Source organism: Thamnophis sirtalis, unplaced genomic scaffold (assembly GCF_051295495.1).
Source record: "Thamnophis sirtalis isolate CommonGarterSnake01/CBP01778 unplaced genomic scaffold, rThaSir2_p1.2 scaffold_15, whole genome shotgun sequence".
Lineage (NCBI taxonomy): Eukaryota > Metazoa > Chordata > Lepidosauria > Squamata > Natricidae > Thamnophis > Thamnophis sirtalis.
In genome coordinates this window covers 34,529,691-34,557,275 of record NW_028261395.1, presented here as the reverse complement: position 1 = coordinate 34,557,275, position 27,585 = coordinate 34,529,691, and the positions used below count along the sequence as shown (strand labels likewise).

The 27,585-nt window shown below is 41.5% G+C and overlaps 1 protein-coding gene across 1 annotated transcript in view; it reads left to right on the top strand.

The window, feature by feature from the left end:
• The window catches only part of LOC106545335 (cadherin-23), a 453,671-nt gene that overhangs the window by 423,153 nt on the left and 2,933 nt on the right, over nucleotides 1–27,585 (top strand). Inside the window, exons 29-35 of the mRNA XM_087702429.1 lie at nucleotides 2,129–2,264; nucleotides 7,919–8,307; nucleotides 8,399–8,500; nucleotides 13,581–13,730; nucleotides 15,661–15,789; nucleotides 20,583–20,711; nucleotides 25,580–25,807. Coding sequence (XP_087558555.1) covers nucleotides 2,129–2,264; nucleotides 7,919–8,307; nucleotides 8,399–8,500; nucleotides 13,581–13,730; nucleotides 15,661–15,789; nucleotides 20,583–20,711; nucleotides 25,580–25,807 — 1,263 coding nt within the window. The remainder of the gene's footprint in view (nucleotides 1–2,128; nucleotides 2,265–7,918; nucleotides 8,308–8,398; nucleotides 8,501–13,580; nucleotides 13,731–15,660; nucleotides 15,790–20,582; nucleotides 20,712–25,579; nucleotides 25,808–27,585) is intronic.

Sequence of the window (27,585 nt, the reverse complement as noted above, 5' to 3'; positions counted from 1 at the left end):
CGATCACCTTTTGTGACTGCTTGGCAAGCAAATTCAATGGGGAAGCCAGATTCACTTAACAGCCATGCTATAACTTAACAATTGCAGTGATTCATTTGACAACTGTGGCAAGAAAGGTGATAAAATGGGGTAAAATTCACTTAACAACTGTCTTGCTTGGCAATGGAAATTTTGGGCTCAGTTAGGGTTGTAAGTCGAGAACTACCTGTAGGGTAGGTCACTTTTTTTATCTCACATTCATTGTAAAAACAAAATGAGATAATAAGTACCCTGTTTCCCCGAAAATAAGACCTCCCCAGATAATAAGCCCAAACGGGCTTTTGAGTGCATGAGCTAAAATAAGCCCTCCCCCAAAAATAAGCCCTCCCTGAAAATATTGCAACACAGCAGCAGCCAAGAGGTGACCACGCTTGCCACCTCCTGCACCTCAAAAATCACAAGACCTCCCCAAAAATAAGACCAAGTGCTTATTTTGGGGGCCAAAAGAAAATAAGACCCTGTCTTATTTTTGGGGAAACACAGTAGCTACTGAGTAGATGCTGAGTACCTACGACTCGGGTTCAAAGTCAATATGTTTTGAGGAGGATGTAACCGTAGGGCTCTTTCAAATTCTTTTGCTCCTCCTGCTCACCTATTTAAATCAACAGATGCCCTATGTATTGTATCTGTTAACATTTTTTGAATTAAAACAATACTTCATTCCAAATAGATATGGCTGCAGATAAATACGGCTTAACAAGTACTAACAGAGAGCCAGCCTCATCTAATAGAATATGTTGCTCAAATAGATTGCACATTCATACCAATGATGCATTTGGGAGTCTCTTTGTTTATGCTCAATATAGTCAATAATCTTCCAACCCATTTTTCATTATTTCATATGTTTCCTAATTAACAATTCAGTGCCTTGTCAGTGACATTCACTGCTGAGAACAGAGTGGTTAGGCGGGATCTAATAAAGTCTTCAGAAAATGCAATGTGTATTCCATTATTCATCATTCGTATTGTTCTGAGAAACATTTTCCTTTTAGAGAATATTAAGGGTGCTTTTCTTTCCTTTGGAGTAACACAGATTGTTGCCGCTAGAAATAGACTTTGATCAACAGGCTACTTCTGATTGTACAGATGGCTGAATTTCTATGTAATTGAATTATTTTTAAAGGGGGGAAAAAAACCCACGATCCTTGAAGCTTCATTTGTTTTAGATGTGGACGGTTTTGGCTTTGAAGGCAATATTTGTATTGCTGTTCATGGATTCTGTTATTTGTTGGCTGGCTTGAACAATATTTGTGCTATAGCCAGGATTAACCATATACTCCCACTGAGGATATTTGAATGCCCTTGACTTTATTGCAAAGGCCCCCAGCAGCCAGCAGAGCTGGCAGCAGATTCGGACTGGGTATGTCTAGTTTAATGAAAAGGAGGACTAGGGGAGACATGATAGCAGTGTTCCAATATTTCAGGGGTTTCCACAAAGAAGAGGGAGTCAAATTATTCTCCAAAGCCTCTGAGGGTAGGACAAGAAGCAATGGGTGGAAACTAATCAAGGAGAGAAGCAACCTAGAACTGAGGTGAAATTTCCTGACAGTCAGAACAATTAATCACTACTTGCCTCCAGAAGTTGTAAATGCTCCAACACTGGAAGTTTTTAAGAAGATGGATAGCCATTTGTCTGAAGTAGTGTAGGGTTTCCTGACTAAGCATGGGGTTGGACTAGAAGACCTCCTAGATCCCTTCCAACTCTGTTATTCTATTAATTTTGAAGAAGATGTTTTGGAAACAGCTACCCTGATTATAGGCTGGTTTGTAACTGCATTCTTTTCATCACGCAGCAACCTTGAAATGCCATCTTGGGCAGGCAACCTTCACTTTCTTAACTTTCTCTTTCTCCCCAAGTGTTGCCCCTCCCTCTCACCCTCCCTCCAATGTTCCTGGCAAGCTGTTACTGAAGCGATTATGAAGAGCAGGCATGAGGTAGCAGTTCTGACACTCCAACTCATGATTTTAAGTAGTCAGAGATTATATATGGTCCTTTATCTTGGTGTAATGAATACGGATGTTGTTTCTCTTTCTTTCCCCCATCAAGGTTCCAGGCAAATAAATGATCTGTATTTTTAACATTTCCCAGGTAATAGTCTATGTGGAAGATGTCAATGATGAACTACCTGTATTTACCCAAAGACAATATAATCGGCTGGGTTTGCGAGAGACCGCTGGAATTGGGACATCAGTTGCTGTAGTCCGGGCCACAGATCGTGATACAGGTATAGTTATTTCATAGAAGAATTACATTGCTGGTCACTGCAATACTGTTTGAATAGCCTTCTTTGTTAGTGATCCTGTCCTGATTTATCTTTGGAGGAAAAGTATTTAAGCTTTCTGTATGTATGAACCATGTTAGGAGTCCTAAGATGTATATCTTTTTTCAGTTCCTGTAATGTTGAGTAAAATCAACTACATAGCCTGTTTCCCCAAAAATAAAACCTCCCCAATTAATAAGCCCAATTGGGCTTTTGAGCGCATGAGCTAAATACCCCCCCAAATAAGCCCTCCTCGAATATATTGCAACACAGCAGCAGCCATGAGGTGACCATGCTCGCCGCTTCCTGCACCTCAAAAATAATAAGATCTCCCCAAAAATAAGACCAAGTGCTTATTTTGGGGGTCAAAATAAAATAAGACCCTGTCTTATTTTCAGGGAAACAGATATTGATGAACAGAAAGTGAAGCTACTTAAAAACTTTCAGACAGCTTCTTTGAATCTAAGCCTCCTGCCAATATCCAATTCCTCATAGGTGTAAAATCAGGAATTCGTGTATATTATTTTATGCGACCCATTCTATAAATATTATCCAACACTGATTAGGGTTAGTCCCCATCCAGAATTATAAGGAAGTCAATGGACCGGTATGTTAATATTTTCACTTGTTATATACTCACTATTTTCTCTTATTTTAAACTGCAGCATGTCCAAATGAAGCTCAGTTTGGAAGATATCTATTTGAATTTTAGGCATAATAGAATAATAGTTGGATAGAACCTTTGAGGTCTTCTAGTCGAACCTCCTGTTAAAACAAGAAACCCTATACCATTTTGGACCAATAGCTGTCCAATCGCTTCTTAAAAGCTTCCAGTGATGGAGAACCCACAACATATAAAGACACAACTGTGGTTAATTGTTCTCACTGTTAGGAAATTTCTTCTTATTTCTAGGCTGCTTCTCTCCTTGATTAGTTTCCATCCATTGCTTCTTGTCTTGCCTTCTGGTGTTTGGAAAACAGGTTGACCCATGCTTCTTTGTGGCAGCCCCTCAAATACTGGAACACTGCTATTATATCTCTCCTAGTCCTTCTTTTCACTAACTAGATATACCCAATTCCTGAAAAATTAGCATCTTGCTAATGCTGCTTTAGAAAATCCCGTGTACAATGATGTTCATAATTAAATCTACATTTTCCCCATCATTTTGGGTACCCAGATGCAATTTGAGTCAACATGCTTAATTTGCATAGTCATTTAAATGCGCAAAGGATGCACTTTACTTCATTAGCTCAATTGACATAATTTGCAGCATGTGACATCAGTGCACAGCTGACATAGGATGATATAACAAGGGAAATTATGTAAATGTAGAGAAGGAATGCCCTTCCTTAAAGGGTCTATTAAATCAAGATCTTAGAACACGGACAGCAAACTCGCCGCGCCACATTGCTGTCACATGACATTCCCCTTTGTGGAGCTGGGGTGGGCATGGCCTACGCATGACACATCCGGCCCACGGGTCCCCGGTTTGACCCTCCCTGTTAACTTAAAATATTGTTACAGAGAATAGCCATGGGGTAAATTGGAAAAAGAACTATAGATCACCATCTTCTACTTAATTGTTAATTGCAATGTTGTATCTGAATGCCTACATGCACAGTAGATGTGCCAACTTAAAGAGTCTCTCTGCTTCAGTACTTATCTTACAAGGATTTAATTAAAGAGGCGCACTAGCAAACCGGCTCCTCTTCTTTTAAATAATTGGGCTAGTGAACTTCTGCTGCAGGTACTAACTAGCAGTAAAATTAATTTATTTATGGTCAAAGGCCAACGTAATAATAAGAAAAATCACTTAACACCCCAATAAGTTAATTTAATGAGAGCCAAACAATTAATAAAACAAATAAAGAATCATGTTTAGTCCAGAGTAAATCAATAAATAAGCCTTGCTACTGTTAAGCCCAGAGTCTTCTTACAGCAATTAAAATTTACAGCCCAAATTTGGCAACCCTCCTAGACGTTGTAGAGGCTGATTTTTAGCAAGAAGAAAATGTTTGTCTGTTCTGGCCAAGACTGATGAGCAGATGTGTTATGAATTCAGAATGCTCTACTTGATACAGAGGGCAGGACAGCATAATATGCCATAACATCATCTCAATTATCTAACCCAGCCAAGGGAATGGAATTGGGTTACCCTTTCCTTACAAAGTTGTGGTAAGTAGAGCCTGCCACTGAGAATGCCCTGATATGCAAGGGGGAAAGAATTTCGTTGTATTTAAGTACAATGACAATAAAGATTATACTTATACTGATCTTAATAACATTGTAAAGTGTAAACACCCTATTGCAATGGCCACCATTAAAATAGCATGGACTTTACTCCAACCCACTTCATTGTACAAGGTCAGAGACTCGCACTTGGTCTCTAAAACGGCTTTCTCAAGCATCACCAAGACCCCCATGAGACCATATTTTATATCTCCAGTTAAGCCTGTCTTCCCATGGGAAACAAAACCATAAAACCCTCATGGGTATAACTGAATAGCACAAAACTAGATTAAAAGATTCTGTAAAAAATTGTCCATCATTAATCGGAATTCGACATTTAAATGTTGTTTTTTGGTTTCTGCTGTTTCAAACAGCAGCCAATAATGTCTCAGTTTTCTCTCCTGATTTCTAATATATATTGGTTAATACATTTCAAGAAGTGGTCAAATTATTTTGAATGTGAAAGCTCCAATTTCAGCTTTGTTGCTTTAAATAGCACTATAGCAATAGCGCACACACACACACACACACACACGTATGTATATATAAACATACTGTATAGCTTCTATATGTACTATATACCAGAGGGGATATTCAGCAGATTCTGACCAGTTCTGGAGAACCAGTAGCAGAAATGTTGAGAAGTTTAGAGAACCAGTAAATACCACTTCTGAATGGCCCCGCCCCCATCTATTCCCTGCCTCCCGAGTCCCAGCTGATCGGGAGGAAATGGGGATTTTGCAGTAACCTTCCCCTGGAGTGGGGAGGAAATGGAGATTTTACAGTATCTTCCCCTGCCACACCCACAAGCTATGCCATGCCCACCAAGCCAGTAGTAAAAAAATTTGAATCCCACCATTGCTATATACTACTATATACATCTTCACAGTGCTTTACAGCCCTCTCTAAGCAGTTTACAAAGTCAGCCTATTACCCCCAACAATCTAGGTCCTCATTTTACTGACCTCGGTAGGATGGAAGGCTGAGCCAGTCCGAATCGAACTGCCAAACTGCTGGCAGAGGGCAGTCAGCAGAAGTAGCCTGCAGTACTGCATTCTAACCACTGTGCCACCACAGCTCCTGCAATAAATTAATCCATGGAGACTTTAGCATACAACTAAACTGGGTCTTTAACCATCTGTTCCAATTGCATAAAATTAGAGTTTCAAGTCTCTTTTTTGCTGAGGCAAAAGCAATAACAGATTCCCCAATGGGTGCCTTAAAGGAATAAATGTTAATTGAAATGTTAATTTAAATGTTAATTTAAATTCAATCTTTCTTCCTCTTAATCAGGATTGCATGTTGTTGCTTATGTTTAGTACATTTTAACAACTCTATAAAAATAATAAAGTCAGTTAAAAATATAAATAAATAATATAAAATAATAAGAGGTGACTTTCCCTTCACTGCATTAACCCTATGTATATCTTCCCTTTGGATTTCATCATTTTAACTAATAGAATTATTAAAAAAAACAGGATGGGTGGGGGTGGATCAGTGGTGGGCTTCCATTTTTTTTACTACCGGTTTGCTTGTTTACGCCTGCATACGCAGAAGCATCCAGGCAGATGGGCGAAGCCTCCCGCCACCGCTACTACTGGTTCGCCCAAACCAGGAGCAACCCACCTCTGGGGTGGATTATCTAAAATTAATTCGTACAACTCCAAGCAATTGTACTATAGCCATGATGGCGAACATATGGCACGCGTGCCACAGGTGGCATGCGGAGCCATTTGTCAGGGCACATGAGGCGTTGCCCTGTCAGGTGGCCAGCGCACATGCACGTGCTGGCCAGCTGACTTCAACCTTATTTTGAGGCCATTTTTCACCCTCCGGGAGCTTCAGGAAACATCTGGAGCACAAAAAACTGGCCCTACGGGCAAACTGGAAATTCAGGAATGGACTTCCGGTTTGCTCGTAGGGCTGGTTTTAGTCCTCCGGAGCTTCGGGAAGCTTCCCTGAAGGCTCTGGAGGGCAAAAAATAACCCTACAAGCAAACCGAGGGTCTCCAGGGGGTGGGGGAGGCTGTTTTCACCTTTCCCAGGTACTATAAAGCTTCTGGAGCCTGGGGAGGGCGAAAAAAGCACGCCAAAAATGGGGGGGAGCATTGGTCGTGTGCATGCGCACTGAGATCGTGTGCATAGGATTATGGATGTGGCATGCGACACGACCCCCCCTGTACTCCCCCCACTTTTGGCATCTGAGCCAAAAAAGGTTCGCCATCGCTGTACTATAGGATTTGGAATAATAGGAAGAAGAAGAGTTGCCCCATAATGTGGAAAACAAACAGAAGGAAGTAACACAAGAAGAAGCAAATGCAGAAAGTGCATCTGGAACCCCAATGGAACATATTTGATGAGAATTAAAATCACAACAGGATATATCAATGCTTGCTTCTTTTTGGGGATGGTGGGAATATCATAGATTTTATAAAATAACCAAGTTGGAAAGTCTTCTAGTCTAACCCCCTGATGAAGCAGGAGACCCTATACCATTTCATACCAATGGTTGTTTAGTCTCTTCCTAAAGGAGCACCCAACTTCTGAAGGCAAGCTATTCCATTGGTTGATTGCTCTCATCGTTAGGAATGTCCTCCTTCATTCCAGCTTGCTTCTCTCCTTGATTAATTTTCATCCATTGCTTCTTGCCTTACCCTAAATTCAAACATCTGATCAGGGTAATTAATACAAGTAGAAGGCAAGGAGTTCCAACAGAACTTGAAATTACAAGTACTTCAAGTGTATCACCAACCTAAGTTCAAAAGCCTGTAAGAGAAGAGAGACTTACAAGACTGGCAAGGATTGGCAGACCACTGAAATAATGTAACAAATCATATTGCAACACTCCATTTGTCAACTCGCAAAGCATCCCTGGCCTGCTCTCAAGTTGCCATGTGTGAGGGAGGTGGGGAACTGATGGAGCAGCATGGCAGCCACAAACAGAAGCACATTCCATGCATATCTTTTTCAAGGTTGTCTACCAGGTTCCCTGCAACAGCCAAAGAGATGTGCTCTCTACTGCCCATGAAAGCACTCCATTGGAGAATGTGATTTATAACACACCTTGGAGGAAAGAGGGAAACAGGGCCATAATTAGGCTGTAACTTACATGGGATCAGAGTTGGCTTCACTTGGTGTGTTGCTCCTAATAAATAACTGGATTTCTTTTGAAACTTGGCTTGAGGCTCATGATTTAATTAGGGCATCTGTTGGAACCCTGACACCATTATTATAAAAAATTAAACTTTTTTGGAACTTTGGAGGAATTTTGAAAAGAAGAAGTACATTCATTGGGGGTTTCAAACACTCCTTTGGGATTCTGTACCATGGCTTATATTACAACCAACCACATGCCTTCTCTGATCATTGTTTTTCCTCCCCCTCTCTAGGAAATGGGGGTCTAGTGAATTACAAAATCATCTCGGGATCCGAGGGCAAGTTTGAAATTGACGAGAGCACCGGCCTCATTACCACCATTGACTACCTGGACTATGAGACGAAAACGAGCTACTTGATGAATGTTTCCGCCACAGACCAAGCCCCGCCCCAAAACCAAGGCTTCTGCAGCATTTATGTCAGTCTCCTTAACGAATTAGATGAGGCCGTGCAGTTCTCAAACATCACGTATGAAGCAACCATCACTGAGAATATCCCCTTGGGTTCTGAAGTGCTACGAGTCCAGGCCCGGTCCATCGACAACCTTAACCAGATCACATACAAGTTTGATCCAAATACTAATCCTCAAGCTTTGTCTTTATTCAAAATAAATGGAATCACCGTAAGTAATTTACTGCAGGATTTCTGTTATCTGTGGACATCACCAGATATCAGATATCAGTGGCCTGTATGTTTTTATTTCTTTCTGGCAGGGGGTGATTACAGTCAGAGGACAAGTGGATCGGGAGAAAGGCGATGTTTACACCTTAACTGTTGTGGCGGATGATGGAAGCCCTAAACTGGACTCGACTGTGGTGAGCTGGTTTTGTTGGTGTTCCTTTGTCTTTGTAGCATGAGAAAATGTGGAACTGATTGTCCTGCCCAAGATAGTGTTTTTTGTTTTCCTTATGCTTAGCTAAAATTTCAACCTACTGTTGTGAGGTTGTTCATCCCCAAGAAATGGAAAGTTTCTGGTTTGCTCTGGAGATGGGAACAGAGTAAAACAACTTTGAAGATTGTTTTGTGGGGATGCTCCTTAGTATATGCAAGAAGACTGGAAATTTTGTTTTCCTTTTTCTTTCCATTTTAAAGCTCTCACCACACAGGACAGGACAGGACAGGACAGGACAGGACAGGACAGGGTAGGGTAGGGTAGGGTAGGATAGGATAGGATAGGATAGGATAGGATAGGATAACAGAGTTGGAAGGGACCTTGGAGGTCTTCTAGTCCAACCTCCTGCTTAGGCAGGAAACCTACACCACTTCATGGTTATCCAAATGGTTATCCATCTTTTTTAAAACTTCCATTGTAGGAAGGTTCTTTGTGGCTGTGTTTTTAAAGGCACCAAATCAGTGGTGGGTTGCTCCCGGTTTAGTGCGGTTTGGCTGAACCGCTAGTGGAGGCAGTGGGAGGCTCCGCCCACCCTCCTGGATGCTTCTGTGCATGCGCAAAAGCATTGCGCACAAGAGACAGAGAGAGAGACAGAGAGAGAGACAGAGAGAGTGCACAAGCGAAGTGGTAATAAAACCAGTACAAACCAACCACTGCACCAAATATCTTTAGAATCACACCATGTGTTATGACGGATGTGGGGATTGTGTAGTCAATAAGCCACTCCATGTTAAAACTGAAAGTCTATTGAAAAATTCAAATTGTTAACCATTTTACTACTTCCTTAAGGCTGAAGGATAGTTGGGTTGAATTGTTTTCTATAAAGTACTGATTGATTTACTTTCTTAATCATCCACATTTTTACACTGGATTTACTTAGATTCATTTACTTTAGATTGTTTTTTGTGAATATCAAATGATGCAATTCTTATAAAATTATTCTACATTTTAAACATTTTAAAAGTAATTTGTGTTTAGTCCAGATAATGTTCCACGAGATTTTTGCTCTCATATTTTATTATTTTTTCTTACAGATGTCTTACTCAATAGAATTTTTAGAACTCAAAGTGGTTTAAGAAACCACACACTCAAAACACATGGACTAAAATTATCTTAGAATCCTCTCTTCTACATTTAAAAAAACACACAGGATGGGCAATTTCTCTTTTAACCTCACCCTTGTTTTTGTTTTTCTCCCCTTTTTACTACTTTTGACTCAAAATGCGAGCATTTTGTGGAGGTGGGGGAGGGGAATACATACAAGAGTGGTACAATGGGAAGTTGTAGTTTAAGGCCCAAGGGCAGTTTCCCATTTTGGACAAATAATACTGGAGAAATAAAGGTTATTATCTGCAATGCATCAGCATGCATGGGGAATGCTAAGTGGAATTTGGGTAAGAAGTGTATCAATAAATGACCAAGGAGACCACACCTATTATTCTGTTTCCCCCAAAATAAGGCCTCCCCAGATAATAAGCCCAATTAGGCTTTTGAGCGCATACGCTAAAATAAGCTCTCCCACAAAAATAAGCCCTCCCCTAAAATATTTAAATGCATGCACCTCTGGTCCCTGCCATTTCCTGGGGGAGAAGGAAGGGGGAAACCTGCCTCACATCAAGGCTGCTCCTGCAAACCCTAGCTACCACGTCCCTTCTCTTAGTGGCGGCCGCAAAAGAGCGGCAGGCCCAGCGACACTAGGGTTGGCAAGCGTGTGCCAGAAACAGAGACAGAACCTCTCGCCGTCTCTGGGTCAGCTGAACTGCGGGCCGTGGGCTGAGGTTAAGGGGCCTCCTGAACCTCAAAAATAATGAACTCCCCAAAAATAAAGCCAAGTGCTTATTTCAAGGGTCAAAAGAAAATAAAGCCCTGTCTTATTTTCAGGGAAACATGGTAGATGGTTAAGGAAAGATTGATAAAGCAACAACAAAGACTTATTATTTTTTTACATTGTTCTTTGAATCTATGTCTCTGGCCCATAATATTTTTTCCCCCAAAACCCTGTATTTATGTTTCCTATTTAAAGGACAGAAACCTAATCCCTCTTTGTTTCTTTTCTTCTCTGTGTCCACATTTGTGCTTCCATCCAACAGAAGGTAGGACTGTTTATTATAATGTTTATTATAGCATGCTGACCAGGGAATGCAAATTAAAAGCTACACATTTTAAAGCTACCAAGGTTAAAGCTCATCTATGGCTATTCCTATAAAGAAAGGGAAAATTGAAAGTGGCCAATGGATGTTGTGTGTCTTCAAAGAGATTCTTGCTTATACCAATTTCACATTCATTCCGTTTTGAAGGCCACCTAATCACCACGCCACCCTGGCCAATTAAAGTAATTAAAAACATCAATATATAAAAAAACTAAAGAATCAGGGAGGATGCAGTGGCTCAGTGGCTAAGATGCTGAGCTTGTCAATCAGAAAGGTCGGCAGTTCGGCAGGTCGAATCGCTAGCGCCCTGTAACAGGGGGAGCTCCCATTACTTGTCCCAGCTTCTGCCGACCTAGCAGTTCAAAAGCATGTAAAAATGCAAGTAGAAACATAGGAACCACTTTTGGTGGGAAGGTAACAGTACTCCATGTGCCTTCAGTGTTGAATCATTCCGGCCACATGGCCACGGAGACAACTTTGGACAGTGCTGGTTCTTCGGCTTAGAAACGGAGATGAGCACCGCCCCCTAGGGTCGGGAACAACTAGCACATATGTGCAAGGGGAACCTTTACCTTTAAAGAATCAGGATAATAAGACAACCATAACTTGGGAAGACAGTTGCCCTGAACATAACTTTATAATGGGTACCTATATTATCCCACTTGGCACAATGATTATGAGAAGAGTCAGTTCTTTAAGACCTTATTAAGGTCTTAAGCCAGATCAGGACCACATGGACCTTGGAGTGTGGGAGCTTCTGCTTCAAAAGACAAGGGCAGTGACAGAAAAAGCATGCCTTCTTTTGGAACCTAAATGATGTCCTTGTTTTATTGATGGGACCTGGAATATTTTTTTCTGTGATCTTATAATATGGACAGAAGTACAGGTAGTCCTCAACTTACAACCATGCCATTCGAACAGCGGCACTGAAAAAAAAAGTGACGTGATCATTTTCCACACTTAATGACCGCTGCAAAATCCCCATGGCCATGTGATCAAAATTTGGACACTTGGCATGTATTTATAATGGTTGCAGTGTTCCTGGGCCATTTGATTACGTTTTGAGACTTTCTGACAAGCAAACGCAATGGAGAAGTCAGATTCACTTAACCACCGTGTTACCAACTTAACAACTGTAGTGATTCACAACGGGGGCAAGAAAGATTGCAAAATGGGGCAAAACCCACTTACCAACTGTCTTGCTTAGCAATGGGGGAAAATTGGCTCAATTGTGGTCATAAGTCAGGACTACCTGTAATTAAAGAGAATGGGTTTGAATTGCCTCTGGAAGAATAATAGAACGTCAAACGTTTGAGTGTAGATTTAGTTTAGTTTAGTTTACTTTATTGTCATTGCACATCGTACAATGAAATTGAATGCCATCTTCAGTGTACATTATAACTATAAAAATAAAAACACAAAGACCCATTCTTCACATGCTATATAATTGAAATTGAAAACCCGATATTGCATTAATATTGCACCATAGCATAGAATTCAATTTAGTTACTGCCCTGGGATAGAAGCTGTTTTTCAGCCTGTTTGTCCTTGTTTTTATTATCCTGAGCTATAAAGCTCTTCCAAAGGGTGGAGAGGGTAACCAATGATCCTCTGGGCAATGACGTGAACCCTCTGGAGTGCTGTCCTATCTGCCACTGTGCAATTTCCAAACCATACACAGATGCAGTAAGTTAAAATACTCTCTATGGTGCAGCGGTAGAAGGTCGCCAGAGTTTTTCATTCAGTTGTTGTTTCCTGAGAAGTCTCAGGTAGTATAATCTCTGCTGGGCCCTTTTGACCAGTGGTGCAATGTAAGTGCCCCAGGTCAGGTCCTCTTTTATGATAGCACCCAGAAACTTAAAACTGGCCACTTGCTCCACTCGGTCTCCATTGATAAGCAAGGGCTGATGCATTGAGATACAAGTGTTAGCAAGGAGAGAAAAAGGTTTGTTGCAACCAAATCCAGTGAAAGAAAGAGAAATGGATCCCGAGCTTTTCTTCAGAAACCGGCTATTTTGGATAATTCTGTCTTTGAAACCTCTAGCCAGACAAAGTTTCACATATAGACCCCTGTTCTCCTCCTTCAAGTCGAGTGTGTTTACGAGCTCTGTTATTTTTAGCCATGACAGCATTTCCTTAACTACTGGCTGAAAATTAGCTCAGATTGATTCTTAACGCATGTCTGCGACTGCAATATAGCCCTAGCAGCCTAACACATTAGTGCAGTTATGAAGAGACAGTTCACACTGTACAGTAAAAATATTTAGTGTTGCTGTGAGAGTTGATGAAGTCATTATTGCTGTGATTTTCCAAACATTACTGGACTCATTTAGTTTATATGATGGCGCCAGTGAAGTAGGGCCCTCCCTATCAAACGGGAAGTTTGTCCATTTGTTTGCTAATTAGTGGGATCCTTAAATTAGCATTGCCTGCAAATAACTTGGTATCCTGCCCACCCTTGAAACAAAACCTTGCTGAGCCTAGGGTGAGTTTCCCAAGTTAAACAGATATTAGATTGGGTCACTATTTTTTTCAGTCTGAACAAATGGTCTTTCAAATAAGTGGTCCCTCCTTTGATGTAAACGATGCCTTCAAACAATCCTAAAAGCATAATGATTTTGTGTAAAAAGCTGTGTAAAAGTGCATGTTATGGTCTGATTGTTAGGAATGGTGCAAATCACAGATTCAGGAGACCAGTTTGTAGATTTTAGGGCCAACTTGAGTTCTACTGCGGTATATATAAGAGCTGGCTTTGAAAAGTCCATTGTTAGCTTGCCATCATTTATCTCTATGTAATGATGGCTTGCCTCCTGTCTACCAAAAGTATTATTCAGATTCTCCTCCACTTGGCAGGTTACTATCACCATATTGGATGAGAATGACAACAGCCCACAGTTCGACATTACTTCGGACTCTTCTGTGAGCATCTCCGAGGACAGCCCTGTTGGACGTCGAATTGCTCTGGTTTTGGCCAGAGATCCCGATGCAGGGAACAATGGACAGGTAGCTGTGACTATATCACTTCACAGTACACAGTTTCTAAATTGTAGCAGCAGGTATTGAAATGTGATGTTTGTCCACTTCCTTAATGTACACAGGATTATAAGTAAATGATGCTTAATTTCTGCATTAACAAACTGGAAGTTACTTAAGAAAAACTTCTGAACTTGGTCTTTTCTAGGTAGGTACACACAATATTCCTGAACAAAAAAATAACTGTGAAGGAAACGTCATAAATTTATGCAAAGTATTTTACAATTGTACTGCAGAGATACTTTCTTTATCCTTGGCTACAGCAAGCTATCCTAGATTATCTAGTCTTACCTCCCTTTTGCCTTATAAGTGTCAATGGCAGAGAACCCATTGTTGAAATTTTTGAAGCCCACCCCTGCTCCCACATTACTGGCACCAGAAGAGGATAAATTTTGTCCTGGACTGCTATTCCTCCCCCTCCTCTAATCATGTGTGTGTTTGTGTGTGTGTATCTGTGTATGTGTATGTGTATATGTATATGTATAAAATCAGGCTGAAATGGCAACTTTCTTTTTGCTGGCTTAATAGAAGTCTTCATCAACATTGTTTCTTCGGTTCATCTTTTCTTCTTTTGAGGAGACAGTGTAGAGGTTGATGCTGGCAAAAACAGCCCTAAATATTTTTACAGCTCCCACAGTGCTTACCAACAGTCAGCCCTGAATGAATCACGCCCCATCCCATAAATTAGAATACCATGTGTTCTTCTTCCCTTTGGCTCAGTGTAACTACTTAGTCTTAGAAAGTAAGATAACTCAGGCTGCATGTCGCTTAAGGCGATGGGTAAGCCAGGTGGCTTGTGAAATAACATAGGAAAAAACAGCATTGCAAACCATTTCCTCTGGTGCCCTGAAGCTGCTCAGCAGCTGACTTAGGACAATGGGCTTGAAAAGGCTGCAAAAAAAAGCCTCAGATGCATTTTTCTTTCACCATTTCATTGCACCAAAAAGAACTCCTTTCAATATTAAACAGGAAGCGCTTTGCATTTAAGGTGTGGCCCATTTCTTTCTTTTAATTTGGTACCTGAGGTAGCTGTGAACACCCGGGAGTTTCATTCTTAATGGATAACACCTGCTTTCATATGCTTCAGTTTGAATTCTACTGATGATATTCATTCCAAAGGCAACAATAGCTTTCACAAGCTCCCTGGTTATCTCTTTAGTTCATTTACATATCGGTTTTGCTTCGCTAGTTTTTTATATTCACTGTGTCCAACTACCTGATTTAATTTAACTTCCTCTGCAGTTAAGTATCCAATATTGTTTTTTTTTCTTTTTTAAACAATGCAATGTTGTTTTACATACCCAGTTTTCATTTTTAATTGTGTACATATGCAAGGGACGCGGTGGCTCACTGGCTAAGATGCTGAGCTTGTCAATCAGAAAGTTCAGCAGTTCAAATCCTTAGTGCCGCGTAACGGAGTGAGCGCCCGTTACTTGTCCCAGCTTCTGCCAACCTAGCAGTTTGAAAGCACATAAAAAAATATGCAAGTAGAAAAATGGGGACCACTTTGGTGGGAAGGTAATAGCGTTCCGTGTGTCTTCGGCGTTTAGTCATGCCGGCCACAGGACCATGGAGACATCTTCAGACAGCGCTGGCTCTTCGGCTTTGAAACGGAGATGAGCACCACCCCCTACAGTCAGGAACAACTAGCACATATATGCGAGGAGAACCTTTACCTTTACATATGCACATGCAATAATTCCAGTAGAAAACTTCTTGTCTAAGGGTTAGTAGTATAATTGAGGACAGAATTTGACTTGCCACCACATAAAAAAAGAAAAAACAATGATAAGTAAATAAAATATACCCTTTGTTACTTTCTATCAAATGGACTAATTCTCTTCACTTCCTCTCTTCTTCCACGCTTTCACCATATATATTTTTTATTTTTGTTATGCAGGTTGTTTTTTCACTGGTATTGGGAAACATAGGCAGGGCTTTTGAAATCCGTACAACCAACAGCACCTATGGAGAAGTATTTGTGGCAAGGCCTTTGGACCGGGAACTAATAGAACGCTACACCTTACAGGTAAGAGGGAGTGATGGTTGTCCAAGTTTTATACTGTGTGGTATAGGTAGTCCTAAGGATGTGGTGGCTCAGTGGCTAAGACGCTAAGCTTGTCAATCAGAAAGGTCAGCAGTTCAGCGGTTCGAATCTCTAGTGCCGCGTAACGGAGTGAGCTCCCGTTACTTGTCCCAGCTTCTGCCAACCTAGCAGTTCGAAAGCATGTAAACATAGCAATAGCAGTTAGACTTATATACCGCTTCATTGGGCTTTCAGCCCTCTCTAAGCGGTTTACAGAGTCAGCATATTGCCCCCAACAACAATCCGGGTCCTCATTTTACCCACCTCGGAAGGATGGAAGGCTGAGTCAACCCTGAGCCGGTGAGATTTGAACAGCCGACCTGCAGAACTGCAGTCAGCTGAAGTAGCCTGAAGTGCTGCATTTAACCACTGCGCCACCTTGGCTCTTGCAAGTAGAAAAACAGGGACCACCTTTGGTGGGAAGGTAACAGTGTTCAGTGCCCCTTCGGCCTTTAGTCATGCCGGCCACATGACCACAGAGACGTCTTCAGACAGCACTGGCTCTTTGGCTTTGAAACGGAAGTGAGTACCGCCCCCTAGAGTCAGGAACGACTAGCACATATATGCGAGGGGGACCTTTACCTTTACTATGGGTAGTCCTCCACCTATAGCCATAATGGAGCCTGCCCAACATGGTTGCCAAGTGGTGACAATCATAAAGTGTGTCACCCATGTGACTAACTGGATTCTATCAATTTGTTTTGGGCGGTCATTAAGCAAATGTGGCAGTTGTAAAGCAAAAATCATTAAGGGAACCTATTGTTCGCTATGGACCAGTTTTGCTGAAAACCAGAAGTGAATGCAAGGCATTGACAAAAAAGCTATCACAAAAAGTAGTCACATGACCACAAGATACTGCAAATGGCTGTAAACGCAGCTTTGTGGCCAAATGCCTGAAATGGAGTCATGTGACCACAAGGCAGGAGATGGTCATCAGAACCGGGTTGTAAGTACCCCTGGGGAGGTCTGTCAGAACTTCAAACAGTTGCTGTGACCAGTTATAAGTCAAGGACTACCTACGTCTAATGCCTTTTCCAATGTTTATGTAAGTAATTGGCTCTCCATGCAATAAGCCAGTCTTTTCATTGTTCTTTAGAGACCCTCTGTAATCCCAAGTGTGCCATCTATGTATAACTCCATTATTTTAGTTGCTGACTTCATATTCTTATATAAAGGCGGACATCTTGCAACTTGAACTACAGAATGGAATGGAATACACCTTTTATGATGGAGCTATGCATTTTTGCTTTTTGTAACTTGACATCCAGCAAAAATTCTAGAAGCCATGAGTGTTACATCTTGTATCAAGCTTCTTATTCCGAAGTAGAATTAGAATTTGTAGAAGGAAAGCAATCTGATGTGTAGTCTAGTAAACTCATGGCTCCTGTTTGGTGTGGCCAGGAACAGCTTTGCATGGATATACTGTATCTTATGGGCCAGTTGTGCCTATTTCTAGTTTGGAAAGTTATAGTTATGGTTGCTCATGCCTTAGCTACTTCCTGTTGTGACCTAGGCTTCCTTAAAAGTATGAAGCAAAGTCTTGATCCTGACAAAACCTCTTTTATTTACACAACTGTGAAGTCCTTTCATTCAGTCAGCAAAGCTTGGCAAACAGGCTTTCAGAGGAATGTTTATCAACACGAACCTTATCTCGCTTGGAGAGTTGCCAGATAACTAGCTTCCAAACGCAGGGCAAGGCAACATTTGGCACGAAGTCTTTTACAGTCACAAATAGAACTTTCCACTCTTGAAACAGCCCAAAGGAACGAATTGTTTCCTGCAGAAGCCCACTCCCCATTCCATCCTCTTTTGTTTCCTATAGGAGGGGCCAATCACCTCCAAGGTGTGGCTTTACTCCCAAGTCAATCCTGCTGTCTTAATTGTTTTTGTCTCCTGGCAGTTCTGCACATGCAAACACTGGGAACAGGCTCCAGCTGTTCCTCTGCCTCACTGCTATCTAACTCCCTCTCTGCCTCTGAAGCAGAGGCCTCATCTGAACTTTCCTCAGCCCCCAGGACTGGCCCATGTTCCTCCCCAACCTCCTCACTGTCCGATTTTGCTGCAAGCTCTGCTGATTGCTGGTGGGCCACAACACTTCCTGATTGGACTGTTGCACTGATCTAAATAGGGGGCTGCCCTTGAAGAGTATTCAGAAGCTTCAATTGGTCTAGAATGTAGGAGCATGTATAGTATTGATCCCTATGGCTGGGATGGTGAACCTATGGCACACGTGCCACAGGTGGCACACAGAGTCATTTGTCAGGGCACGCGAGGCGTTGCACTGTCAGCTGGCCAGAGCATATGTGCGTGCTGGCCAACTGACTTCAGCCTTCTTTTGAGGCCATTTTTTGCCCTCCCCAGGCTCCAGAGGCTTTATAGGAGCCTGGGAGGGTGAAAACAGCTTCCCTTGCCCCCCCCTGCCCCCCGAGGCCCTCCAGAGGCTTCAGGAACTTCCCTGAAGCCTCCGGAGTGCAAAAAAATGGCCCTATGGTTCGGGAATGGACTTCCTATGACTCTATGAGCAACGACCCTATGAGTAAACCAGAAGTCACTTCCAGTTTGTCTGTAGTGCCTTTTTTCATCTTCCAGAGCCTTCAGGGAAGCCTCCTGAAAGTCCCTGAAGTCTCTGGAGGGCTAAAACCAGACATACGAGCAAACCGGAAGTCCGTTCCTGAACTTTCAGTTTGCCCATAGGGCCGTTTTTTTTTTGTACTTCCGAGGCTTCAGGGAAGCTCCTGAAGCCTCCGGAGAGCCTCCAGGATGGCTGTTTTCGCCTTCCCCAGGCTCCTATAAAGCCTCTGGAGCCTGGGGAGGATGAAAAAAGCATGCCAAAAATGTGGGGGAGTTCTGGTCATGCATGCATGCAAGCTGGGGTCATGGGCATTGCATTATGGGTGTGGCATGCGCGCACACGACCCCCCTGCGCTCGCCCCGCTTTTGGCACGTGAGCCAAAAAAGATTCGCCATCACTGATCTACCCCAATGTCACCTGGAATAACTTGGACATGTCTTCTCTGTCATAACAGATGCCTTATGGCAGGAGTCTCCAACCCCTGGGCCAAGGAAGTGGCATGTAAGCATGCAAGCGCAGTGGCACGCATGCACGTCAATTGCACAAATGAAGCTTCATGCACACACAACCTCGCCCACTCCTTGCACGGGACCATCCCCTCTTCCCCCCTCCCCTGCCAGTCCGCAAAGCTGGAAAGTTTAGGGACTGCTGTTTTATGGAACAGCCTCCCTTCAGAGATTTGAATGATCTTTTGTTCATCATTTTTATCTTTCGCTCACCGTTAGTTAACCATTGGTGGCTATGTAAATAAACACACTCCAGACCCTGAATAAAACAGAATTTATTAAAAAGCTAACAAAAGACAAAAATGCATTTTTTTTTCTGAAGGGACTCAGGTGTTACATCCTGGCGCTAATCCAAGTGCTGCTACATAGTGAATGTGAGAAGAGGGAATAATGAGCTGGAATATATGCAGTGAAGAAAGGAGAAAGGCAATTGAGGAGGAGGAGGAGGGGTTTCCTGTCCTTAGTCCAAGGTGAACCAAGAAGGGGAAGTTATAGCTGTGTTTCAGTACAAAAGCAGATGGCGATATCAAGTGATCTGAAGCCATTGTGGGCTCTCAGTTTGGCAGGAAGATAGAATGACAGAGGGAAAAGTGTGGCACCCCCGTTGGAAGCTCCAGAAATACATTTACGGTGTCTGCAATCAGAATAAGCCATCAAACCTCAATTTACTAGCACTTCAAGACATGAGACTCTGGATTTTGGATTCTGGAATTCAAAGAGACATAGACCAATGACCAATCTAGTTCAGAATTTTAGTCCTACAGCAGCTGACAGATGTTTCTGGAAAGTCCACAAGCAGAACATGAAGACAATTTTTAGGCAGGAGCTTTGCGCTAGAATCCCTCTGATGTTTTAACTATGTGATATGGAGGAATTGGTCCATTTTCTTGGAGGCATTTTTTTGTCCTTTTCTTCCACTTCTGTTATATCTTGCTTGTAATACTATCCAAAATTTCATAGCAATATTCTAAGAATGATCATGAAGCTGTTTGATTTATGCAATGCTATTTTCCATTGTTTTCTTATTCAGCAAAGTTTTCTATTTATCTATCTCTTCTATCCATCCATCTACCATCTATCTATCTATCTCTATCTATCTATCTATCTATCTATCTATCTATATCTATCTATCTATCTATCTATCTATCTATCTATCTATCTATCTATCTAATCTGTCTACCTATCTATATCATCTATGATATCTGTCTGTCTTGTCTGTCTATCTATCTATATCTAAATCTATCTATGTCATTTATCTATCTAAATCATCTATCTATCTATCTATCTATCTATCTATCTATCTATCTATATCTATCTATATCATCTATCTACCTATCTATCATCTTCTAGATATCTTCTAAATATCTTTCTAGTTATCTTCTATCTTCCTATCTACTAGCTATCTTGTTTCTATCATCTAGCTAGTTATCTACTATGGATCTACTAATTGATCAATTCTATAATCTAGCTAGCTAACTAGTTAATTATCACTTATCGTCTATCAGTGAAGCACTAGCTTGTTTCAGTAAAGGAAATATTTCTGCTTTTGTGTCTAAATATGTCCTCTTGTCCTGGGCTGCTAGCTTTGCCCAACTTAATAGCATGACCAAATCTGTAATGCTTCACCCATGTTCTACTAAGTCTCGTCTTCCTTTCAGATTCAAGCAGCAGACCGAGGTGTCCCTGCTCGCAGGAAAGAACACACTTTAAGAGTCAACATTCTGGATGTTAATGATAATTCTCCAGTCATTATCAACCAACATGGATACAATGTTAGCATTAACGAGGTAAGAAGGTCTTCTGGTTGCTGGCTTTCCTCAGATAGGTTCATGGCCATGTCCCTAATGAAACTTCTCCATGTACAAAAAGATATTATGGAAGAAAGAAGGACTGAAAAAGAAAAATGTTTGGGTGATTTCACTGGGATTCACAGTGGCAGACAAAAAGTAGACAAGGGGGAATGTTCCCCCCAAAAAGAAAAAAATAAACAGTAAAGAAGGAAATAGTGGGGAAAGATTGGGAGAAAATCTGGGGAAACTTATCAGAACAATAAAACTAAAGAGGAGAAAAAGACTTCAAAGAAAAAAATATAGCAATTTTTTTTTAAAGGAGAAGCTAGGTGAATGGGTGGAAAGAAGAGAACCTAAAAGAAGTCAAATCTTTGAGAGACCAAGAGAAAATGGTTAGCAAAGGGCGAAAGGAAAGAAAGGATTTGCTAGTAGAATAAAATGAAATATGTTAACATTGTTAATGGTATATAGCTAATTAAGATGTGAGGGAACTATATTAATATTATTAATTGTGGATAACTAATTAAGTGAAATACTTATGATATAAAAATTGAATTTGAGGATATATACTACCTATAGTAAAATAGACTAACAGATGGAAATGAAATGGTAAATGTGGTTAACTTTGAAGGGTCAAATAATGATATTGTTTAGGTGTTAAGTAGAAATTAAGCTTAAGATAGGAAATATGGAAAGAAAATAATATGGCTGAAATCAGAAATGGAAATATGATGTAAAATGAATTATGCATATGTGAGGATGTTAAAGGGAAAAGTCCGGGCAATACTTTGTTCATAATTTTTTTTAACATTTATAATAAAAAAATAGAAAAAACTTTGTTTCAGAAACTTGTTCATGCAAAAGAAAGAACTGGGCCTAACTTCAGTGCAACTCATTTTTGCTTATTTGTAAGCATTTGAGAATATTGATGAAAAATATTCTTTTCTTAAAGACGTTGTCGGCAACAGCATCCTAGAAAAGACAATTGAATATAATGCCAACTAAATAAAAGCAAAACAAGGGATATCAACGTTGGGTGCACCAATTCTCATAATTTATCTCTGATATGAAGATAGCATACAAGGAGAGCTGGGTGGGTAGAAATTGGAGCGCTAAAGACTGAGTCACTGAACTGAGTAGTTTCAATGCCAACTATCCCTTGGTCAGCAGTGGGATTCACTTACCTTCCCTACTGGTGCTCGCACATTATGTCGGGGTGGATAGGCGGAGCCTCCTGCAGCCGTCGCTATCAGTTTGCCTGGACTGGAGAGAACCAGCTGAATACCACTTCTGCACCTTGATATCATGAACTTGAAGTAAAGCTCACTATTACAGGCTTTCTTTGTGCCCAGATTAAAAAAATGATGTCATAGAGAAGAAAGATCTCTGAGGAATTCAGAGAAAAACAAAAAGAGTTATAATAATTACCAAATTCTTTATTCCCTTAGAACTGGTGTCTGCAAACGCGGCAACTTTTAAGACTTGTGGACTTCAACTCCCAGAATTCCCCAGGGAGTTGGCTGGCAAAGGAATTCTGGGAGTTGAAGTTCACAAGTCTTAAGACACCCGTCTTAGAAGAAGCCCGGACAAACCTTTATTCGAAGCCCAAAACGATGCAGATTACTTTTTTTTTTTCAATTTGTCTACAGCCCTGAGGATTGAGCTCTCTGCTTCCTTTTTGAGCAGCAATTTTTGCTTTTCAAATGTTTAAAGATTTCTTTCTGGTTACTTTTACATTGACTTTGTCTAGTACAACGCTGTTCTAACCGAGACTGTTTGTATTGTTGCTGTAGCTCATGTTAGAATGATGACCTAGCAAAGTTTATTTTTTCTTAGATACTCGCTATCCCTTTGCATATTTGAGATAATCTACTAAGAAATGTTCCCATTCTAGAACCACTTAAAGAAATAAGATTTGTCTAACAACAGTCCTGTACTTGCTACAATCCCTTTTCCACTCCCTGGAAAATGTGCGCAATTTGGGAAATGCCACTGTTTGGAATAACCAGACAAATGTAATTTATTCTAATTATAGCTTGCAAGGATACACCTTGGTAGCAAATGCATTCTGTAACAAAGACATATCAACAGGATGTGTGTAATAAAGCAATAAAACATGATGAAAAGGACAGATTCCAATTACTGCAGTCTTAGGCTGTCTTTATATACTTATCCAAAAGAAAAATGCATCTAAACCATATTATCTGAAAGCATCAGATGGGAGCATTAATTACATAAGCACTCTGAGGAAGTCCCATAATCTCATCAACTCTATTCAGATAGATAATACAGGATGCTAAGCCACATGACTACTCATACACATATAGGCTTTTCCTAGAGATAGTTAACACTAAATCTGCCAATGTTTTCAGGAACTGATGATATTTGAGCCACATCAGCTGGAATTGGGGTTTACTCAGGGTGCTTGAAGTATACATACTAGTTTGTAGAACATCTGGTGTGAGCTAATAAGAACATAAGCAGTACCCTGCTAGATCAGATCTTTAGTTCATCTGGTCCAACAATCCATTCTCACACTGGCTAAGCAACCACAGGAGGCCTTCAGAGGTAGGCAAGCTGCCAATAAAGCTAATACCCATTGACTTCCATGAACTGATCCAATCCTGATCTTGAAGCAACCCAGATGATAGTCAGCACTACCTCTGTTATCTATATGTATAAAAATGGCTCTGTGTGTCTGTGTCTGTGTCTGTGTCTGTGTCTGTGTACTCCAGCATAACTCTGGAGCGCCTCGAGCAATTTCAACCAAACTTGGTACACAGATGACTTACTCTCTGGAGAAAAATACTGTGGGGGTAAGACACCCCTACAGTTAAGATACAGCCTATTGTGCCTTAAAATGGCTTCTACTGTACAGCACAGTGGAGTTGCCATGATAACTGCTTCACAGTACTCCAGAAGGGGGCTCCCTCTGGTAAGGGGGAAAAATCCAATATTAGAAATTACATTTGGTCCGGACATTTTCCCACTATAAATAAATACCCGGGCAACGCCAGGTTATCAACTAGTAAATATATGTTGAGATATATGTTGAGATCATCTGAATGGTCCAGTTTGTGTGCTTGCATTATGTTTTAACTGGCTTTGCTCTTTACCTGTGAAAGACGCTGCTGACATTGGCTTGCTTGGCAATGAAAAGCTGTTTCTCTTGGAGTCCTTTCCCCATTGCCCGTGTTCACTTCTTTTTACTATGCCTTGTGATCAGACCTCTAGCTTTCGTGAAGTATTCAATTAATCATCTTGAATGTTTAGGGCAGGGGTCTCCAATCTTGACAATTTTAAGCCTGGTGGACTTCAACTCCCAGAATTCCCCAGCTGGCTGGGGAATTCTGGGAGTTGAAGTCTGCCAGGCTTAAAGTTGCCAATGTTGGAGACCCCTGGTTTAAGGTTCCCATAAAAATAGCGAGTCTGCTGAGAGAAGAAACCTGATTATTGTAAGATAGTATATACAGGTAGTCCTCGACTTACAAGCACAGTTAGAAGCAGATTTTCCATTGCTAAGCAGGACAGTGGTTAAGTGAGCGATGCTCAATTTTAACAAGCTCTTTGCCACGGTTCTTAAGCAAATCTCTGCTGTTCTTAAGTGAATCACGTGGTCTTTAAGCAAATCTGGCTTCCTCTATTATCATTGCTTGTCAGAAGCTGGCTGGAAACTTGAAAGGGGGATCGCCCTAGGATGCTGCAACTATCAAAAATACATGCCAGTTGCTAAGGGCTTGTATTTTGATCGCATGACCATGGGGAATTCTGCAACAAAGCAAGTCACCTTTTTTTGTGCTTTGGTAATTTTGATTAGCCGCTAAATGAATGATTGTAAATTCAGGACTACCTGTGTTAGCCAGTGTCAAATCTGTCAGGCTCAAAAGACCACATCCACATGTGAAGGTTTAATTAAACTGATTTATTGCTACATAGCCTGTGCACAAGAATCTTCTTTGCTAACGGCCAGCACCTGCTGAGAGTTAGATAAGGTCAATGGAATTCAAGGAGGGTTGGATTTAGTTTGCTTGTGGCTAGGTAGGGACTCTAGGCCAGGGGTCTCCAAACGTGGCCACTTTAAGACTTATGGACTTCAACTCCCAGAATTCCTCAGCCTTGAAGACTTATGGACTTCAACTCCCAGAATTCCTCAGGCTGAGGAATTCTGGGAGTTGAAGTCCACAAGTCTTAAAGTGGCCACGTTTGGAGACCCTTCTTCTAGATCAGGGCTGTCAAACTCCCAGCCCATGGGCTGGATGTGACATATGCTGGCCAGGCCCAGTTTAGCGAAGCGGGGGAAAGTTCCAATACATCACCCGATGCTGCCGTGACATGAGTTTGACACCCCTGCTCTAGATTGATACCTTTTCACCGCATCCGCAGATTCTCCCATTTCTTCTTCCACAAACCCTAGGTTTAGATTTAGTGTAACTGTAATGTTCTGCAGTGAAAGGTGACGAAGTGGCTGGTAGCTCAGACTCTGAGCTTGTCAATCAGAAAAGTTGGCAGTTTGGTGGTTCGAATCCCTAGCACTGTGTAATGGAGTGAGCTCCCGTTACTTGCCCCAGCTTCTGCCAACCTAACAGTTCCAAAGCATGTAAAAATGCAAGTAGAAAAATAGGAACCACCTTGGTGGGAAGGTAACAGTGTTCTGTGTGCCTTCGGTGTTTAATCATGCCGGCCACATGACCACGGAGATGTCTCCGGACAATGCTGGCTCTTCGGCTTTCAAATGGAGATGAGCACTGCCTCCCAGTGTTGGTAACGTTTAGCACATATGTGCAAGAGGAACCTTTACCTTTAATGTTATTTCTTCTGTGGCCTAATTTTCTTTCTTCCAACCCCTTTGTCTTATATTTGCACAGAACGTGGGTGGAGGGACTGCTGTGGCTCAGGTACGAGCAACCGACAGGGACAGTGGCCTCAATAGTGCCCTCTCCTACTACATCGTCCATGGCAATGAAGAGTTGACCTTCCGCATGGACAGAGTGACTGGAGAAATCTCCACCCGCCCTTCCCCTCCAGACCGTGAACGACAACAGTTCTATCAGCTGGTGGTCACTGTGGAGGATGAAGGCAATCCAGCGCTCTCGGTAAGCAGTGGTTATATGAAATTTACACTCAGGAATTGGTGGTGCAGTTGGGAACTATTGAAAGTGGTAGTTACTGAGTCATGAAAAAGTGGCTATGAAAAATAAGGATGCTTTACTTAGTCGAATCTACTACTGAAACTGGACACTTATTTAGAAAATTAATATTTTTAATCCGTACTTAAGTTTAAGAGCCCCTGTGTTACTACTTATAAGCTTAAGAATTTGCATCTTCTTTATAAAATATGCATTGCTTGTATAAAACTTGTGATGCCTGCTGAATCTTAAAGATAACTTTGGGGGCAAAAGTTGTATATTGTTTGCCAAAAGAAGTTTCTTGAGTGATCCGGAGCTCTGTTATCGGCTGCAGAGGCCTTTCCCAAATAGCAATAGCAATAGCAGTTAGACTTATATACCGCTTCATAGGACTTTCAGCCCTCTCTAAGCGGTTTACAGAGTCAGCATATTGCCCCCAACAACAATGCGGGTCCTCATTTTACCCACCTCGGAAGGATGGAAGGCTGAGTCAACCCTGAGCTGGTGAGATTTGAACAGCCGAACTGCAGAACTGCAGTCAGCTGAAGTAGCCTGTAGTGGCCCAAAGGGCCTCTGATGGCGAAACAGAGGCTGGGGGCGATGCACGCATCAATCCGGACCTTGTTTCTCAGCTGCAAAGGCCTTTTCAGAAGGCCTCTGACAGCAAAATGGAGGCCAGGGGCAACATGCATAAAGGGCGGCGAGCAGTCACAGAAGAGGTGGGCAGGCAAGGCAGGTGTCGGGGTGTACGAGGCCTGGTAAGTAGGGCAGCTCCTCCACCACCCCATGCCCACCCTAGCTTAATTTTTATCCATGTACCTTGCTCCACCCTGTACACCCGGGACTGGGCATGGGCTTAACTAGGGCTTATCTTGGGGGTAGAGCTTATATTGGGCACACGTGTAAAAAGGTTAGGGCTTACTTTTGGGGTAGGTCATATTTTTGGGAAAACACAGTGTATATAATGAAGACAGCATAATTGGGGACATATAATGAGGACTGCTGAATTCATAAAGTTAGATGTGTGATTGATTGGATTTACAAAGGTATCTGTTTAATTCATTGTAATTTGAGTGTTATTGTTGAGTCAGGTTTATGCACAGAATATGTGTTGCGTGACCTGAAACTGCAGTTCGGTTTCATCTCAGGGTTAGTTCTTGGTGTTATTTCAGTTCCTCTCGAGCTTCATCCTCTTATTTTCTCATTTTCATTTAGTACTGAAAATACAAGCTCAACTGTCCCATCTCTTTTTTGGACCAAATTATTATATGATTAATATGCAGTCCTTCACTCGCTTATATAGTTGGCTTAGTTTACTTTTTTACCAGTAAGTGACTGAATTTAGCTTTGCAGATTTCCAGTGGATAGTTTTAGGTGGAGTCCCAAAACAGAATGAAATAATCATTTCCTCAGGGATCGCTTCTACATCTCCTTAATTCTATGACCTCTGGCTTAAATTCAGTAATGTCATCTGTGTTGGCGTTTTGTAAAACAGACTTTTGCATTATTCAAAAACAGGAAAAGGGTTCTTCAGCAAGTTTTATTTGGATGTTGGGGAAGTAAAGGTATGCTTGGTGCAAATTTAAGATTAAAATATGCGTGTAAAGTTATTTATGCTGGCTTTTCATGATATTTTCTGACACCACACTATTTCATTTTCATAAGATGGTACAGCACATGGGTGAAATGCTACTGGTTTGGGGTGGCTAGTAAAAAATGCTATCGTTCGCCCCAGCTTGTAGTAA